Here is a 19,551-nt window from a genome sequence, read left to right as displayed (position 1 = left end):
TACATTAGAATGCCTTACTGGGGTTCAAGTAGTCCTTCCCAAAGAGTCTTGGTCACTGGTACTGTGTGTTTGTAAGGATATGTTACTGTACGGAAAAGGCATTGGGGACATACATGAGTAATGTCTCTGCACTTTAAAAACACAGCAACTTGATGCCAAATAGAAAACGAGTCTGCATTGTCAATCATGGCGCAAGAAAGACATGCATTTTTTGTCTCTAAGAGCAGCTATGTGAAAGCAGGAAAACGATTGATGGTTTGGACAAGTCCAGCTGTTCAACTTTTGTATATTCAGATAAGGAGCACTGTGCAGCTGTGACTGACAGGGAAATCTCCAACTACATAGCTCCTCTTTATTAAAGAAAGGAGCTTAATGTATCACCAGCCTCTCTGTATCTAGGTGAGGTGTCCAGTTCACTGACAGCTTCTACTGTCCAGCATTTCTTGATTTGGATGAGCTTTTCGTTGCAGTGAATAAGCAGTGTACCTCTTGATCCAGGAGAGGGGAACAGCATTGGGATATACTATTGTGATATTGGAGGTATGCATCCAGAGACTGAACAGTTCAGGGAAATGTGTCTAATAGAATTGTGGCAACCTTACTAAGACGTAATGGTCCTATCCTGTTAAATGCACTGCAGCTCTATAGAGAACAAATACCCTTCCATTAACAACAATATATGAAGCCCCGTATCATAGGTAGCTCACTCCTGCAGAGAAGTGTCAGTTTTCCTTTACTGATACTATTGTTTTTTAAGAAAGGGCTGTGATGTCTTGTTTGAAAGCAGCTCTGGATAGATGTGATGCAACTAGTCCACTAAAGTGTATTAGTCCAGTCCCTGTGCACTGCCACTAAACATACAGCAGCCCTGCTGGCAGATAATGAACGGTTTCATAAAAAGTATGGCAGCCTTGGTGATAAAATCTAGTACTGTCTGGTTAAAGGTATAGTAGCCCTGCTGTGGTGTGTTTATAGTGGCCCATTGAAGATGTAGTAGCCTGGGTAAGAGGTGTCATTCAAACCCCATTAATAGTACATAAAGAAACATGCCTACACTAAGACCCTCTCACACACTGCCCACATTAAGGTCAGCAAGGCACAGGTTTAAACGTGGGTGGTATATATTCTCACAGCATGGGTTGTGAAAAACCAATTTCATTTATGGATTCAAACTGTATGCGGCAGTGCTTTTATTTGGGTTGAAATCTACCAGACAGCACAGCTGTCTGCTTGCATAGACACAGTGACGACATGCTCAAAAGCTTCCATAGGAATTAATTGGCTTCACATTTTGTAACTCCCAATTGCTTGCTTTCTATTTGCTAATTTTATTTGTTTTAGGCTGTTCAGCATGTCTTTGTTTCTCCCATGGAGCATAGACTGTTTACTACCTCTCTGACTGGTTCCTTGTATTTGTCCACAAGTGTTGGCTCTCTGAGTACTCTTTTTTTTCTTTTTCGTTTGGCACTTCACAACAGTACATGTGTTTTCAGTTGTCTTCCGTGCATGCTAGTTCACATTAAATAGGCTATATTTCTTTGAAAAGGCATTCAGCCTCCTATCTTTCTGCTCAACTAATTGACCTACTCCGCCATTACCAGTTTGTTTATTTTGGTCAGTGCTCTTTACTAATAGCATGGCATAAATAATCCTCTTCCTCAATTGCACGCCCATGCCACAGGTACTGGAAGTGGGGAGTGGGGGTTCAGAAGCACCGCCAAAATAACCATGCTCAAGTTCAGAAGAATATACAGGCCTTTACATTTTATTTTTATCTTATCATATTTGCAGTGCATTCTAAGACAGGGGTTAAATATTAGGCACTGTCTTCGGAGGGAGGCTGGTGTTTACTTTTCTTTCTCTGATTGCAAACAGAGAGGATTTCGTGACAATCTTGTTGGGTACTGGAGTATGAAATGAAAGGCTGTAGGATGTTATTTTTTTCAAACACAACACAAAATTTAAATATCACTACAAAAACTGGACAAATATTTCAGACTATATCAGAATTTGGAGAGCGCAAATAAAGCAAATTTTTCTGTCATTCTGAAGTGTGGTGGAAACAAATATTTTAATACCATCAAAACAAATCAATACCCAGTTCCGCACATAATGCTTTGTGCACGTGTACTGTGTAGGTTTATCAGTAAAACTGATAGTCTGTGCAAATGTAAGGGTCATTTCAATTGAAAATGTGTTGTCTGTAATGGCAGTGCACTACCACTCCACTACATTCTGCTCCACTTTATGCCACAATACTCCCCTCCACTCTATGCCACTTCACTCTACGTCACTCCACTCTAAGACTCTCCACTCCCCTTTATGACACTCCAGGATACTTTAGTCCTGTCTACGCAACTCCACTCTACACCACTTCATACCTCAACCACTAGTGCACTAGGAAGCAAGTTTGCAGAGTGGTTGAGAAAGGGGGTTTGGCCTCTGATGAGCTCTCAGCACTCCCACTGCATGGGACTTACTGGTGGTAACAGGAGGGGTTCTTGGCTCCTAAGACCCTGAGCATCCAAGGGGACTTCATCTCCCAATAAGTAGTGCACCAGGAGGTGCATTTGCAGGGTGGTTGAGAAATTGGGCGGGGCCTCCAACGAGCTTCCAGTAATCCCACTGTGTGAAACTTACTTGTGGTAACAATAGGGGTTCCTGGCCCCCTACAACCCTCAGCAGCCAAGGGGACTTCATCCCCCAACCAATAGTATGCCAGTAGAAGCATTTGCAGAGTGGTTGAGAAAGGGGGCAGGGCCTCCAACGAGCTCTCAGCAATCCTGCTGTGTGGGACTAACTGGTGGCAACAGGAGGGGTTCTTGACCCCAAACGATCTTCAGTATTCAAGGGAACGTTATTAGGGATGGCGGAGCAATACTCTTCGCGCTCACGGAACTCTGCGGAATTTGGGACGTTTTTTGGTAACTTCGCTGAATTCTGTGGAGTGAAACTTTGTGAGCTCCACCCAGGCCTACACCCTACTCCATTCTAGTTTACGAGACTCTACTCCACCCCACTCTATGCCACTGTATGCTGCTCCACTCCTCGACATTCCACTCTATAAGACTTCACTCTATGACACTCTACTCCATTCTATGCCACTCTGCTCTATAACACACTATTCTACTGTATGCTATTTCACTCCACCACACTACACTCTGCAACACTCTATGTAACTCCACTCTACAACAGTCTTACTACTCCATTCTATGCTACACCACTCCACACCACTCGACTTCACAGCACTCTACCCCACTCTACTCCGCTTCACTCTATGACACTCTGCTCCACTCCATGCCGCACCACCCTACTCCACTGCAGTCTATGATACACTCCACTCCAGGCTACTTTCCTCTATGTCATTACCTTTTAGCCATGCTGAACAGCAGCCCCACTGGTGTACAACATGGATAAAACACATTGACAAAGATAATAGGTCTCACCTATATGAGATCTATTGGCTTTGCAAATGCATGCTTGTAACACTAAGCAAATCACATCCGCTTTCCTATCTACAGGCAATAAATGATGGGGGCTCATGCCGGCAGGGATTTACCACCTACGGAAAGATAAGAAATGCTAAGATATGGAAACAGAAATTACTGCCTTCTAGAGTTTAGACCAATAAATGACGGGCTTTGGCAAATCTAGTAGATCTGGCTCTTTGTTTAATAAACACCATCAAAGCCAATAGGTCTGGCATGTAATGGAAAATGCCAACTAGACCTGTCAGCATCAGCAGTGCTTCTTCATATTGCATATTCAGTCTTCTTAAAGACTGTTTTCATTTAAAGGTGACAAGTAGTTAAAGATCCTGGCCGGGCGAAACACCTCTCCTCTGATAAATGAGTGTGGGTGTCAAAACCCAAACAGTCACTCCCCCGATATATACACCCATGAATACAGAGCCGTCTTATTCTTTGGTGTGTCTAATGTATCTATTGAGTGTGAAAATGTGCACCTATTTACTGTAGCTTTTTTATTTTTCCACATGGTATGCTCTTCCCTTTATTCCCCTTCTCCCACTAATTCCCCTTAATGTTAAGTTCCAAATGTAATGTTTACATTTTATAATGGAAGCTATGAGAGGCAGTTAGTGGGGGAGAACCTGTATGAAGCTGTGGCCAGAGTTTCTTGTTTTCTGGAAATAAACCTTATATTTGATGTTATTCATTTCAACCTCGTGCTTCTTTGGGGAGGCTTTACTACTACAAAGGAGTCTTCACACAGGGTAAATGCATTTCATTTAAATTTACGTTTTGCATCAAAGGTTTATTTGATCATTTGGGTTGGGTGCCTTTAGGCTACTTATCAACTTAGCCGGCCCCCGAAAACACCAACTACCCGCCCAAACTCCTCCCGAGTTATTCTGAAAAGGCATTATTTTGTCACTAAGACATACTTAAAATAGTCTCTAAATGTAAAGAATGCTATTACTGTCTTCTTGTAATTAATGTTCGCTACCAGCTCATACACCATATTTAAGCCATTGATTTCAACATCAACATTTGAGCAAGGATTACTACTGTAAAATAATTTACTTCAATTAATTTTGTGTCGTTGCTTCATCCCGATGCATGCTAATTATGTGGTTTGCTATATTTTAATGACAAAGAGATTCTGAACCGTTTTTGTCCTGCTCCATAAAACGCTTCTGCGAAATTGTCACAGAAAATATAACATGAAATGAAACCTAAAACTATATTTCGGTACATTTGCTGCCTATTTCTTTGTCCACAGATCATGACGTCAGTCAACCACGGTGTTCTTATGCACAAGGCTGAGGGCCTCGCCCTGGCTGTTTATCTGTTGTTTCTTCGTTTGCATGATGCGGCTCCTCAAGAATGCTGCTTCATTTGTGTTTTGGGTGTACTTGCATTGTTCAGGAATCAGCATGGCATGCCATTTCTGACAGAATTATTCATACTTCCTTGGCACGAAACAAAGACTTTACTACGACGGAACATTTTGTTATGAATGTCTCTGTTGTTTGTAATATCTGAAACAATGCCGTCTCTCCCTTGAGACGTCTGTTTTTCCCAGTCGTAGGAAAATAGAGCAGTTTGGCTGCTGGCTGGCGGATGCTACCGCAAGTACCACAGGTCTGTTGGCATGGAAAGCATGCCCGGCGCACCGAGCAAGCCTCCATCTGAAGGAAGGCAGCACTGCCTTTAATCTGTGATGTTATTAGGGACAAATTGAGTTTCCTGTTTTGTAATCCCGGGTGATTTAGAGCTGGTTTGCCGTGACTCGGTGCATCCTTGTGCGGTAGTGTTGGGTCTCTGCCACATTGCCAGGGACGCGGCGCGAGGGACAGCGGGGTCGGGATTTCCCTAGGTAGGACAGACTTCTGTGGACTCGGTTCGCGCGCCATGTTCTGATTCCGAGCCCTTGATCTTTCAGTTTGCCGGAAGTTCCTCCCTCGGATTTCTCGTCGGCCTCGATCGGAGACAGCGCTTTCCTCCGCTTGGACCATCAGTCTGGTGTCCTGACACTGACGTTTAACCACACGACTGAGCACTCGCTGGAGGATGACATCAAGCTATCCAGGAAATGCCTCTGGGACAGGGCCTTTCTGAGCAAGGTATGTGCAGGTGAACCACCACACGTGTGTCTATTAATGTCTCTGCTGCATTCAGCACCGCTTCTGTTTGTTTAATGCGTCACATGTCTCTCTCACTCAACAGCATATAATGTAGCATCCTGTGAGAAAACTTTATTGCAGCACAGATCATTTGTAGCGCGTATGTTATTGGTCTGTTACACTTTTTATTTCTTTTTCTTACGATGAAGGCTGCGTGATGTACACCTGATGCACGCATTATCAGACATGTTCAACGCTATATAATTTTACCAGCTGTGTACTATACAGGAGCGAGATGTAGGTTTGAGGCAATCCATAACCATGTTACAGCAGGAAACACACATTTTACAGCGTTGCTCCTCAAAAGCTCATATGGTGGACCACTGTCCGTGTGTCGATTTAAACTCATAACCATCGATAATCGCTGAGCCAAACCCTTACAACATTGCCAGAACTTTTATGTTCTATCATCATTATTATGTTTTGAATTGAGCTTCAATATATACTCCTCTCTCTATTCAGGTTTTACAATTACATGATGGATACTACTGCTATGTGTTGCTCGCTATGACCGGCGCCATTGAAATTTTGCAGCAGTGGAGGACCAAATTATGTGGCAGATGTGACAGAATTATGCGTCAAGTCAAGGAATGGGAAATTATGCAGATCCCTGTTCTATTATAAAATAGCTTTGCAGGACAATACACAAAAATCATATTGTATGCATCGCATAACTGGGTACTTTGGGATTCAAGATATGGGATTTGTGAATGTTCTACAATCTTGATGCCCGTATAAAAACTGCAACTTGAAGAAGGTGTAAATTGGGAATTTTGGAGTCTTGAGTAGCAAAGAGATAGACTATCCTTACAATAATATCTAGGGAAAAAATATTGAAAGGTATGTTTCCATACATGTTTTATACCGAACTCCCTATATACGTACCTTGGTGATAAATCTATCTCAGGGTACATGGATGTGGGGGCAATAATAGTACCTCCTTCTCTGCCTTTACCTTTTGATATTTTGTCCCTAAATATTCGTCTGACCAATCCAATGTTTCATCTTTTCTCATTGCCATTACCTTATTGCTGTACTGTTATCGACACTTGGTGTTTTATGATTTAATACTTTAATGAGATATGTTTTCTACACTTTTTATGACTATTTCAACCCTCACGAATCCCCAAAAGCAATCAATGTTAAACGCACTCTCATAACATGTAAAGCGCTCTGATACCTTCAGGTCTAGATAGCGCTATATAAAACTCTACAAAAAAATAATAATATTGTGTTAACAATCCTTTAAGAATAGGGTATATACACAGAACATATGTGATGACGTTTTGACAAAGCCAATGAGCCTGTGTTATTCAAAATGATACTCCCCTATATTGTGATGTTCTTTCTGTTACAGGGGTGTGGAGACACTATGATGTTGGGGGTCCAGACACACTAGGGTCAAATGTGATCTCAGAATCTTTCCAAAGGAGTTTTCAACTGCATGATAGATATATCTGTTAATTAAAGCGTAGCATTTAGTAGTGTGCGTGTAGTAAATGGGGAACATCGTTTACAACGCTGTGAAAACACCGCATTGCCTTTACAACGATGCCATTACAACGCAAGTCGTTACTACGACTTGCGCTGGATGGCGCTGTTGTATAAGGAATATTGCAATTTTATATTCCAACACCTTCCCTACTGTTACGTGGACTGGTGTTGGAATATAAAATTATAATATTCCACAATCCACGCCCTACAACGCAAGTCGTTGTAACGACTTGCGTTGTAATGGCAGCGTTGTCATGCACCGCGATCTAAAAGATCGCGTTGTACTGACATACATCCATAGTAAATCTACTTTTCCATTTTTTAGTTAAAATTTCTTTTATTGCATTTCAATATTCAGAACAATCGGCCAGCAGGCGCCTTACAATCATAGGAGTGCAATCCGGCTTTAGATCCATATATCTTGCTTGCAAAATACAACAAGATAGAGACAAGGAAAACTCCCAACCCTCCCCTTCCTGGGCAAACTCTGTCCAAGTGTGGTGGGTCTCAGGTGTATGTCGAGGGGATATAGTAGGCGCATGGGTCTTTAGGTGTGGGTGGTGGTCGATGAGCGTGGTGGAGCTGCGATACGTAAGAATCTGAGGTACTTGGGGCATGTGAGCTCCGTAAACTCCGAGGTGAGTAGGGTAAGGAACGGTTCCCAGAGGGTATGGAAGGATGCTGCCGGATGGGCCAAGGTGAGCGAGATCTTTTCCATTCTCAAGATCCCCCACAGTCTATGGAGCCAGCCAAGACGTGTCGGCAGCGTCGTGGTACCCCAGTGCGTGAGAATGTTCTGAACTGCTGGCCCTAACGCTAAAGCCATCTGTTTGCCCCGCATAGATTTAAGGGGAAATGTGAGAGCATTTGGGAGGCCCAATAGGACGTAGGCAGGGACGCGGGGATCTGAGTGTCAAAGTGAGAATAAATGTTGTTTAGAGTCTGTATTTCATAAACAAAAGAAGAGTGTCCATGTAGAAAGGACTGAGCCAATCACGGGAGCATCAGAACACCCTCACTGGGATGTTAAGGAAGGCCCTCACTCACCACCTAGTGATGACATGCTTCATCATCTGGCCCCACCAAAGAGACCGAATGTCTCTTTGGTGTGCTACAACGCCAGAATTACTGCGGAGCGGGATGGTGAGTAGAGGGCGTGTTGCGTGCAAAATTAAACTAGTGAGTGATGGAAGATAAAAATGTCAGTAGTGTATCAAAGAAAAAACTTTATTAAATGATCACTAAAGACAATGAAGTTAAAAATATGTGAGGGACCAGTCCACTTTAATTGAGTGGTGGGTTCCTACAATGTTGTCGACATGTTTCTTGCCATTGAAACGGTGTTAATTTACCCGGCAATTCTTCAGGACTGGGTGTGTAATAAACCCCGGCGGTATGGGCACGCTAAGGCCCACCCTAACCTAGGGACGTGAAAGTGAAAAAAATTAAATCAAATGGTGTCAAAAAGTGCAAAAAAATTAGGAATAGAGACTTATCCCTAATTACTCCTGGTTTAGGAGGCTTCTACTGATCGTTTCTGCACCTAGAGGGAAAAAGGACAGAGACAAACAGATAGAACAAGACAGACACTTAGAATAGCTTATGACTGTCATAGGTTCAGTGGTGACAAGCGTGCTCCAAAACGTGAAGGCATTCTAGCTGTGGTCGAATAGCGCTATGGTTAACACCACCTGATAGCCCCGGGTTCGTAAGAACTAGGAGAAGTGGGGTGTGCTATTCGTGGTACGAACTAGAGGTGACTAAGGATTAAAATAAGTGAAAACCTTCATAGAAGATCGTCAATATCGCGATCAATACATAAATCTATAAAGATCGCCATCAGTTTAAAAATTGTCTCACTTTCTGGGTGTTATGAATAAACACCATGGGTCTCAGGAGGGGGGTGGAAGCGTATTCGGCACACCCTAGAACATGGCAAGGTAAAGGGAAACAAAGAAGGAGTTAATGCTTTGCCCCTTAGAAAACGGAGCGCATGGTGTACTTAGCTCGATTTTCAGCAGGGGGCTTCCACTTACGCCCTCGACGCTCGGCACCCGTGGTCCACCTACGTCGCCCTCAGACTGGACCCCGACGATGTTAGCGCGGGCTCAGATTTGGTCTTAAAAGCAAACTGGCAAAGTGGCGATCATTTCCGGGTGGGCGTTGCAGAGTGACACGCTGGACGACTAAGCAATCGATTGGCTTAGAACGGCGGTCACGAGGGTGTCGTAACTAGGCGCCCGATGCAAACAAGGAAGTGATTCCCCGAGGAGCGTCACAGCTCCCAAGGTGGGCGTTGCAATTAGGGCGTTGGCAGCCGGAGCAATCAATTGGATGAGACCAGCGGTCACGGGTGCGCCGTTACTAGGCGCTCAATGTAAACACGGAAGCGGCTCTCAGGGGAGCGTCATAGGTCACGTGTTTACACGTCGCCTAGCGACCCAGTTATCTCAGTGGGTAGTATGTTTCTAGGTAAGACTGGGCGCAAAACTGCTGTGCTTGCCCTGACATTAACGTTGCAGTAAGTGATTAAAGGGCCAGCGCAAGGTTAAGCTATCAATGTTAGGGTTACAGTATGAGAGTGAAATGCTCACAAAGCATTTGGACACACTAGTAACCTAGGTCTTAAGGTTGTCATTGAAGCGGCTTGCTCACTCCACAGACTCTAGCTCTGAGGTTAGAGTTCTACATTATAATGTCCAGAAATTTGTACATATTTATGAATTCTATCCATTGGTTATGATACAGTTCACTTCATTACAGTATTCCACGGGATATCATCATTGAGTCCTCTGAGGTGGGTCCCCAATCTGTACACCCACCTTTGTTCCTTCTGAAAGAGGAGATTAGAAAGGTTTTGGGTGCCAGTCACATGTTCGATGACAGTCCAGTGTAGATCGTTGGGGGTATGGTTGTGCTCCAAAAAGTGGCGACTCATTTTAGTAGTCAGTTTTTTACACCTAATGTTGGACCGGTGTTCCCCTATCCTTTGTTTAATTCTTCGTGTTGTCATGCCTACGTAGCGTAGGTTGCAAGAGCAAGTGATCAGATAGACAACATTTTGCGTATTGCAGTTTGTGTGGTGTTTCTGTGTCCATACCTTCCCTGGTTCAAGGTCAAGGGTTTTAGTGTGTGTCGTCAAGTGACAGACACTGCAATTCGCACAGGGGAAGTGTCCAGTTACTTGCGGCAGACCCCACATTTCCGTGACTGATCTGACTGTTGGTGGTGTTTCAGTTCTGGGTCTAGTATGAACGAGGGAATCTTTTAGACTCCGCCCTCTCTTGAACGAGAACAAAGGTTTCTCCCAGTCTGTTTTGACACTTGACACGATGCGCCAGTTTTTATTAATGGATTTCTTCAAGAAATTCGACATTGTACTGTAAGTTGTCACACAGGTCAGTGGTATAGTCTGAGTGTGAGTCAGCCTGTCCTCAAGGAGAGCCTCCCGTGGTTGGTTGCGAGCTCTCTTGTAGCCCTTGTTCAGTATATGGCTAAGGTAACCTCTGGACTCCAACTTCTCTGTTAAATCAGCGGCTTGAGTCTTGAAATCTTGGAGCTCAGAACAGTTGCGTCTGATCCGGAGGTATTGGCCATAAGGGAGGTTTTCTCTTAATGGTCTCGGGTGGAAACTGGTGAATTGTAATAAGTTATTTCGTGCTGATGGTTTTTGGTAAGTTTTGGTCGTGAGTCTGGTGCCACATACCTGTATCTTTACATCCAAAAATGTCACTTCTGTCTTACTCAATTCAGAGGTGAACTTCAGATTCACATCTAGTGTGTTAATCCAAAGTAAAAATGCCTGTAGTTGGTCATCATCGCCTGTCCAAATGATCAGGACATCATCGATGTAACGTCTCCATATTTTTATCGAAGACGTGTAGGGGCTATTGGGTTGCATGATATGTTTAGCTTCGAAGTCAGCAACATACAGCCCCGCCACGCTGGGAGCAAAGGTACTACCCATCGAGGTTCCAGTCGTTTGTAGATAGAGGGTGTCCTTGTAGGCGAAAAAATTCTCCTTTAGGGCCAAGGTGGCGCAGTCTAGGATGAAGGTTTTTGAGGCTTGATAATCCCAGTTAATGGAGTCTAAAGCTGTTCCTAGGACCCTGATAGTATCGTCCTGGGGAATGCAGGTGTACAGACTCTCAATGTCTAATGTCACCAGAGTGACTGTATTCTGTGGGAGGTCAATATTTTGGAGTAGTTGAAGTAGGCTCTTGGTATCCTTCAGATAGGAAGGTGTGCTTTGTATTAAGGGTTTTAAATAGTAGTCGCAAAATCGCGAGAGTGGTTCCAAAAGGGAGCCGATCCCTGAGACTATCGGTCTGCCCAGAGGGGGTGACCTATTCTTGTGTGTCTTCGGGAGGGTGTAAAAGTAAGGTGTCCTGCCCTCACTCGTGCTCAGGTAACCCGCCTCATTCTTAGAGATCTCACCATTCTCTTCAGCTCTATTGACCAGATCGGTAATCCGAACACTCAGCTCGTGTGTCGGGTCTTGTGATAGGGGGGTATAGTTCCTCCTGTCTGCTAAGAGGACTTCACACGCCTTCTCATAGTCAGTGGTGTTTTGGATTACCAAACCACCTCCCTTGTCTGCTGGTTTTATGGTAATCTTGGGATCATTTTGTAGGGATCTCTGTGCCTGGTATTCCTCAGTACTGAAATTGCCGAAGGTGGGATTGGCTTGGCATGTTTCGAGGTCCTTAAATACAGCTTGTTCAAAAGCTGTGATGGCTACAGGTACTGCCTGGGTTGGAGGATTGAAAGTAGAGTTCAATCTCAACCCGGTATCACCTTTACGTTGTGCTTCGTTTGGGTCTTCTTTTCCTTCAAAGAAAGCTTTGAGTTTTAACTTCCTAAAAAATGCTGAAAGCTCACAGTGAAGTTTGAATTTGTCAGGGCGGGCAGTTGGGACAAAGCCCAGACCTCTCTCTAGAACTGTGGTTTCGATAGGAGTTAACACCTTATCAGATAGATTGTTTATGAGACTTAAACTCCGCTCGTGCCTGGTTGTTGTTGTCGTTGTTCCCTGTTGCGGGTGTGGCTGCTCACTGCATCGTCGGTTTCCCAAGACACATGGTTCACTGGTTGGCCTGTTCCTCTTCTCTTTCCCCTTCCTCTCCTGCCCTGGCCTAAAAAAGGCTGGCGTTGATTGGATTGGAAGTTTGGAGGCGGAAAAAATCCTGGGTTCCAGCCCATCATGGGATATGGTGGTTGGTGAAAGGGGAATTGGGGGCCCATTGTTGGTATTTGTGGTGGGCCTGGCCATCTGGGCGGCTGGTTATAGTAGCCTTGTTGGCCACGATTGTTACGATTGCCCCTGTTTCCTCTTTTCTTTCTTTGCTTAGCGGACCCCGTACTTGATCCACTGCTGTTAGATGTATTGTCATCTGACAGATTTTCATTGGACTGATTACTTGAGGATGGTGTATAAGTTGTCGCTGAGTACGGATACACTTTCTCATATTCAAATTTCTTTAAATCTTTCTGAAATTTGTTAACCTTGGCTTGTGTCAGGTTATCTTTATACTCATTTAACTCTTTATTAATCTCGTCCAACTTTTTCTTGTAACCAGTTATGGTAGTTTTGAATTTAGACTCGGTTTCCTGTATTTCAATTTGTAGGGCATCCGAGAGTCTCAAAGCGGTTTTAATAATCAGAACAAGCCAGTCGCGGGTACAATGCCACGCGATCATGGCCCATTCTTTCCTAAATGTAGCATCATTTAGAAAGATTAGAGTCTGTAGCCAATAGTCCCCCAGCAACGGGCACTCTCAAAGACTGTGAGTGAGTGTGCCTAGAGCGCCGCATGCTCTCCAGTAGAGGGGACTATGAGAGGTATTGCCATGGTGTAAACGTTCAGGGGTCAGATACCAATAGGAAGCCACTTTAGTGACAGTGTCGGCCATGTTACGAGCCGTGTGTCGAGCCCTGTAATAGATTGTTGACCATTCCTTTTGTGTCAGTCCCCTGCCCAGCTCCTTCTTCCACCATAGCTGTCCTGGGGCTTTCCCTCCTCCGCATAGAGGGCGTGTAAATTTATATAAGTCTGAGGTTAGGCGAGCATCTGTGTGTCAAGTGAGGAGCCATTTTTCAAAGGGAGTAAGGCGTCGCTCTGCGCCCGCACGGACGTCGCTCTGAAGAACCCAATGCTGGATCTGGAGATACCGGTATCGCTATGTTTTGGGTAGGGCCAGTTCCCTGCGAATATCCTCAAAGGATCGAATGCCCTTAAGATCAAAGAAATGGCCAATGGACCTGCTCACCTCTCCTGTCCAGTGCCGGAACCCGGTCTCATCTAGCCCCGGCGTGAAGTCAAGGGTCCCGGACTAAAGGCGTGAGTGGGGCGGGGAAGGTGGTTAGCCCTCAGTCAGCGGCCCCTCTATCCCAGGCCAAGAGAGTGGGACGGGTCACCTCCGAGAGACACAAATTGCAAGGACTCCCAGGCGGAGCTAGGAAAGGAACGCCCCAGAGAGATTGACCGGCAAGAGAATGGTCCATGAAAAGCCAGTGCTTTTCGGACTCCGGGCGGGACCATTCCACCAGGGCCCTCAGCTGGGCTGCTCGCCAGTAGTCCCCTAGGTCAGGAATCCCGAGACCCCCCTCATCTAGGCTGCAATAAGCTAGTTCCCTACTCATGCGGGCTCATTGATTGCGCCAAATAAAGCGGTACATGTCTCGTTGTAAGGAGTGTAGAACCCCAGTTGGAGGAGCCAGTGGTAGTGTGTGGAATATGTAGAGAATTTTAGGTAAGATTACCATTTTTACCATTGCAATTCGGACCAGTCAAGACAGTGCGTGCGGCTTCCATTTTCGGAGACACTCCCGGACCTGTTAGAGCAGAACTGTGAGGTTCGATGCATTAGTGGAGTCAACGGCTGCAGTAATTTGTATCCCCAAATATGGGAGGGACTCTTGGGCCCACTGGACAGGGTAGGAGCACTGGAGGAGCTGTAACGTATCAGGCATTCGCGCAAGGGCTAGCTCCTGGGATTTATGCACGTTAATCTTGAACCCCGAGACAGAGGCAAATCTGTCAAGCTCCGCCAAGAAGGCCGGGAAGGACTCCCTGGGGCGCTCCAGCGTGGCCACCACATCGTCCGCATAAAGGCTCAGCTTGTGCTCTGTGCCGCCGAACTGTGCACCTCTAATGACAGGATCCGCATGAACTCTTTGGGCCATAGGCTCCATATACAGAGCAAAGAGGAGTGGCAACAGGGGGTAACCCTGTCGCGTCCCTCTGCGAATGGGGAAGACGCTTGAGGCAGTTCCATTCACCCGTACTGTGGCAACAGGATTCTCGTAGCTACAGAACACCCAGTGAAGAAACCAGTCGGGGAGGCTGGAGTGAGACAGGGTGGCCAGGATATAGGGCCAGTGGACCCTGTCGAAAGCCTTCTCGGCTTCGACAGAGAAGATCATACGCTCCGCCGGGAATCATTCTGATCGGTCTACTAGGTGAAGAATACATTTAGTATTGTCTGAGCACTGGCGGCTGGGTACAAACCCAGACTGGTCGGGGTCTATCTGTCACAGACCCCACAAGCCTTACCGTCTGCCTGTAGAGTAGTCTCACAGAGATGATATGAATAACCTCCACCGTCTCCCACCTCCTCCCCTGTCCTATCTTAAATAGTACCAGACTGGGGCGTGGTGAAGACCGGCGGAAGGAATCCTCGATAAGTGATGTGCCTTAAGGTGTGATGAAACGATAACAGACATCCCGTGGAGTTGCTGCCTTTCCTGACCTGTTGCCGTGAAATATAACCAACAATTGGTCACTTACTGCCTTAACCAGTATTCACACATACACTTACACACGCATTCATCAAGAGGATGGTAGGAAGAATAACAATAGTCACCTGAAAGGATGTGTCCATTTGAGGAATCTCCGGTAGGTGTGCTCACCAACCAAGGACTTCAAAATAACAGAGAGCGCACCTGTGCTGGACACCACGGTATCAATACTGCAAGGGATTCCCTGGGATAGCAGTTACGGTATTAAGTGCTCCTGCACTTACTCCACGGAAGTAAGAATAATTAATAATGCACTTCTGCACTCGTCGTGTGGAACAAAGAAAGAGAATGTTATGTGCTCCAGCGCTCACCGTGATGTGGATACAACGAAATGAGTGGTGATGCGCTCCAGTGCGCACCGTGGTGTGGAGTAAATGAGTGAGAAAGCGGTGATGCGCTCCTGGGCTCACCGAATGGAAAAAGGAAGGAGAAAGCGGTAATGCGCTCCAGCGCTCACCGCGGTGCCGGCAAGAAAATGGGCGGTGACACGCTTCTGCGCTCACCGCAAAGGGCAACAAGAGAAGGATGGTGACGCGCTCCTGCACCCACCGTGAAGGGCAACAAGGAGAAGAGTAAATGCACCCGCACTGGACTCTTCAGTGGCAGTAGCAGCGCTTCGGCGCTGACAGGGTCGGAAGGGTAAGGGAGGGATGCGACGCATCCTAGGCATGCAGCCCTTCCCTTAGCCTTCTGACAATCGAGAAGTCTAAATGCAATAGTGAGTCAAGGAAAGGGTTCGTACTCCGGGTACCTGATGGGTAAAACGGATCCACTGGTACTGGCTCCGGGAACATTAGCGTCTGAATCAGGATCAGAAGCACTTGGTTTTGAGAATAACGGGATTTTAAATGGTGTCACCTGGAAGTGCTCTGGAGGTGACCTGCGGCACTGCACTCTCATGGAGAGCTAGACAGCCAACCAACAACAACACACACTCACCACTACGTAAGGGGACATGACACTATCAGTCCCGGGAGATGTGTAGAGAGCCGCTGGGCGAGAATCCCGGTAATCCACATTGAGGAGCGAGATAGGGCGGAAAGAGGCACAGAAACGTCGGTCCTTACCAGGCTTTGGTAGGACCGTGATCAAGGCCTCCAGCATAGCAGGAAGCAGCAGTGCCTCCGGCCCTATGGAGTTGAAGAGTCGGACAAGTCTGGGAGCCAGGACTGGGTAGAATTTCTTATAAAAAAGAGTAGAGAAGACGTCCGGACCAGGGGATTTGTGGAGTTTCAAGCGGGAGATGGCTGCAATGACTTCCTCTGTTCTAATGGGGGCACCAAGTGTGTTGGCATGACTCTGTGCAAGTTTCGCCGCCATAGCCCCGTTGAGGTACTGCGCCGGGCAATCGGCTGACAATGACTGTGCCGTGTACAGGTCCTCGTAAAAGGAGCGAAATGTGTCCGCTATTTCGCGGTCAGTGTCGAGCACTTGACCCTGCCGATCTAAAATCCTGGTGATTCGGGACAGTTGCCTCTGCGCCCGTAGCTTATTGGCCAACAGCCTACCACATCTATCTCCTCCTAAAAAGAAAGCATGTTTCAATCGGAGGGCCGCATACTCTGCCTTGTCGATGTCCATGCCCGCCTTCTGCGCTCGGGCTGTCTTGAGTTGCCTCCAGATCTGAGGTGCTCCAGTCCGTTGGTCAATTTATTCCAATTCTGTCACCTCCCTACTAAGTTGTTCCCTCTTATTCCATTGAGCTTTGTTATCCGCAGCTGCGATACCCAGAAATTCTCCCCAAACAACAGCTTTCAAAGCCTCCTAGAGGGTCGTCATCCGTATGGCAGGGGTGTCGTTCAAAGCAAGATAGTTAGAAATGCAAGATTCAATCTGCTGGACCACAGTAGGACGCTGAAGCATGGGTTCACACAGGCGCTAGAATCTATGGGCAGAACAATCAGTGGAAAGGGTCAGCGTGACGTGTACTGCAGAGTGGTCTGATAACGGGCACGGGTATATGTCAACTACCTGCAATCCTTGAGTCTGTGTGTCCAACGTGAGCATGTAATCAATCTGGGCATAGGACTTATGAGTGTGAGTAAAATGTGTATTCCCTGGAGCGCGGTTGTCGGAGTCTCCAGGTGTCTGTAAGGCCCCTCCTGGCTCAACAAACGTTTCCCTGAGTGGATAGTGCTCCCGCTGGGCCCCATCTCTGCACTGAATGGTCAAGCGAGTCATCGAAAGCTAAATTGAAGTCCCCTCCCAAGACAATCGACCTATCTGGTAAGCCAGGTAGGTCACGCACTGCATCTCTCAGAAACCCCTCCTGACCCTTATTGTGAACATAGATCGTAGCGACTATGAAGCTAGATGTGCCCAGTGTGACAGAATATGCCCTTTATCTCTGCCTGCTTGTCACCTATGCAGCCTGGGAATTTACAGGAGACCAAAATGGCTAACCCCGCAGTCTTCATGGCCCGAGAAGAAAAGACCTCATGTGGGAAAGCCCTTGAGCGCAATCAGTGTGTGTCGGTGGGTAAAAGATGGGTCTCCTGGAGAAGACAGATGTGAGCGTCCGAACTCTCCAAGTAGGACAGGACAGCCCTCCGTTTGACAGGGTTATTGAGCCCCTTGACGTTCAAGGATGATATTTTAATGCCAGCCATCCCCGTGTTGACCAAAGTGCTGCCACCATGCCCATACTCCGCCCATCTGTGTCCAGGTGTGAAGGATGGAGCCCATGTTGTCGAGGAACCCACAATGGTAGCATTAGGAGGAAAGCGGGGAACCCCAATGAAACAAATTTAAACAAAGAACAGTTAACAAAAACAGTAAAGGTTTACCATAGTCCTGAAATCGATCATTGTCCGGGGCGATCAGCCCCATGGAGGAACGAAAGATGGACTGCAGGAACCACCTGCAGCTCCCCCCCCCCCCTCCTAGGCAATAGATGTCAAGGCGATGCACTCCCCAGTGTCAGGCAAATGAAACATAGCCAGACCTCCATGTTAATCAGCGGGGTGGGAGTCCCCCATAAGGGAGTTGAGGACGGCCTGGCGTTTCTATTGCCATTGTCTCCGGGTCAGGACGGGTATGGAGTGGGGACCTCTCCACCCGCTGCCATTTTACCGCTTTCTTCTTTTTGTGCTGGGGTGCATCCCTCCTGGGGGTCTCGTCGACCGCGTCTGTCAGCGGCAGGATAGATGTTGCCTCCCGGAGAGAGCGCACCTGGTGTAGCCGGCCCTCCCACTTGCAGACGAGCCTGAATGGGTGCCCCCAGGAATAGGAGACCTCTTTGGAGCGAAGAAACTCCGTGTCAGGTCAGCACTCCCATCTTTTCTTCAGAGTGTAGGGCACCAGGTCCTGGAAAAGAAGGGGCTTGCAGGATCAATAGTCCAGAGGATGTATGGCTCGGGCTTCATGCAGTATATGCTCCTTGAGCTGGAAATTGTGGATACAGGTCAGAATGTCGGGGGGGGGGAGGGACTGTTGCCGGTCGTCTGGGTCCTCTGTCATTCCGGAGAGGCCCCAAGGATGTGTCGGAATAGATCGTAGGCGAAGCCCTTGATGTCCTCACTCTCCAGGCCCTGCGGGACCGCTCGGATGCTGTTCCGCCAGGTGCGGTTCTCCAGGTCTTCAGTTTGGGCCTGGAGGTCTAGGTGCTGTTCTTGGAGTCTTAGCACCTCTTGTTGGAGGTGGGCCACTTCGTCATCCCTCGCGCCACTTGCGTCTCCGGGTCATCTATGCGTTCTCCCACCGAATCAATGTCTTTGCGCAGATCCCGGAGTTCAGCCGCCAGCTCCTCTTCATGGTGTGAAATTTCCCGGTTAGGTTGGCGAACAAGGACTCGAGGATGCCCCGCATGACCGGGCCGTCCATCTCACTTTGGCCCTGGGTCGTCGGAGAGCCCCCCTTCGCTCTAGGTGATTCGGACCCTCCTGTCCCGGGCTTGAGAAGTAGCTCCTTCACTGACCTCTCCTTCTGCTGCTTGGCGGTTGCCGCCATCTTACCACAGAGGGACAGGCCCAGGTGTGTCCACAGCTCGCGGGAATCACCAGTGGTACGACCTGTTCCCACGCCTCCCCGTCAATGGGACTCCTGCGTCCGACTCGGGCGTCTCCTTCCAACAGCGGGCTCTAATCGTGTGTCCGTCCATCAGGTATCAAGTCAGGCGCAAGGTAGGTGCACCGCCCACGCCCCAGGGCCACTGCAATGACAATTGTGATGGAGTAACCCATCCACCAAGATCTAAATCAGGCCAAAAGTCTTTCCTGTCTGCTGTGTTAAGAAGAACTCCCTGTGCCTGCCAGGAGAACAGTGAAAGGCTGCTTGAATCTCTAATCTTCTGGACTCCTCCCAAGAACAGAGATAAGGCAATGTCAAGGACCAAGCACTCAGGAATATTACCGTCTTTGTTTGCTGGCAGTGGCCTGCCTGCATGGGATCCTGCTCCTGGAATGATGGGTGCTTAAGAGTGGGCAAGGCCCTAGAACCAGAGAATGGTGCTGACTAGCGTGGGATGTTTCTGAAGAGGCTGAGATTATGGAATCAGCCATATACTGGAACTAGGGTTTGGCTAAACTGCCTATTGAGTTAGAACTTCAGTCAGAAAGTTGAGAAACTTCAATTCATGAGAAGGCAGAAAGTCCCGTCAGTCAGATATTCT

The 19,551-nt window shown here is 47.2% G+C and overlaps 1 protein-coding gene across 1 annotated transcript in view; it reads left to right on the top strand.

Moving 5' to 3' along the window:
• ARHGEF28 (Rho guanine nucleotide exchange factor 28) overlaps window positions 1-19,551 on the top strand; it is a 1,107,856-nt gene that overhangs the window by 539,143 nt on the left and 549,162 nt on the right. Inside the window, exon 6 of the mRNA XM_078675262.1 lies at window positions 5,407-5,587. Within this exon, the coding sequence (XP_078531388.1) occupies window positions 5,407-5,587 (181 nt within the window). The remainder of the gene's footprint in view (window positions 1-5,406; window positions 5,588-19,551) is intronic.

Source organism: Lissotriton helveticus, chromosome 2_1, assembly GCF_964261635.1.
Source record: "Lissotriton helveticus chromosome 2_1, aLisHel1.1, whole genome shotgun sequence".
In the NCBI taxonomy this organism is placed as follows: Eukaryota; Metazoa; Chordata; class Amphibia; order Caudata; family Salamandridae; genus Lissotriton; species Lissotriton helveticus.
Note: the sequence above shows the minus strand (reverse complement) of the source record. Positions and strands in the feature narration are given on the sequence as shown.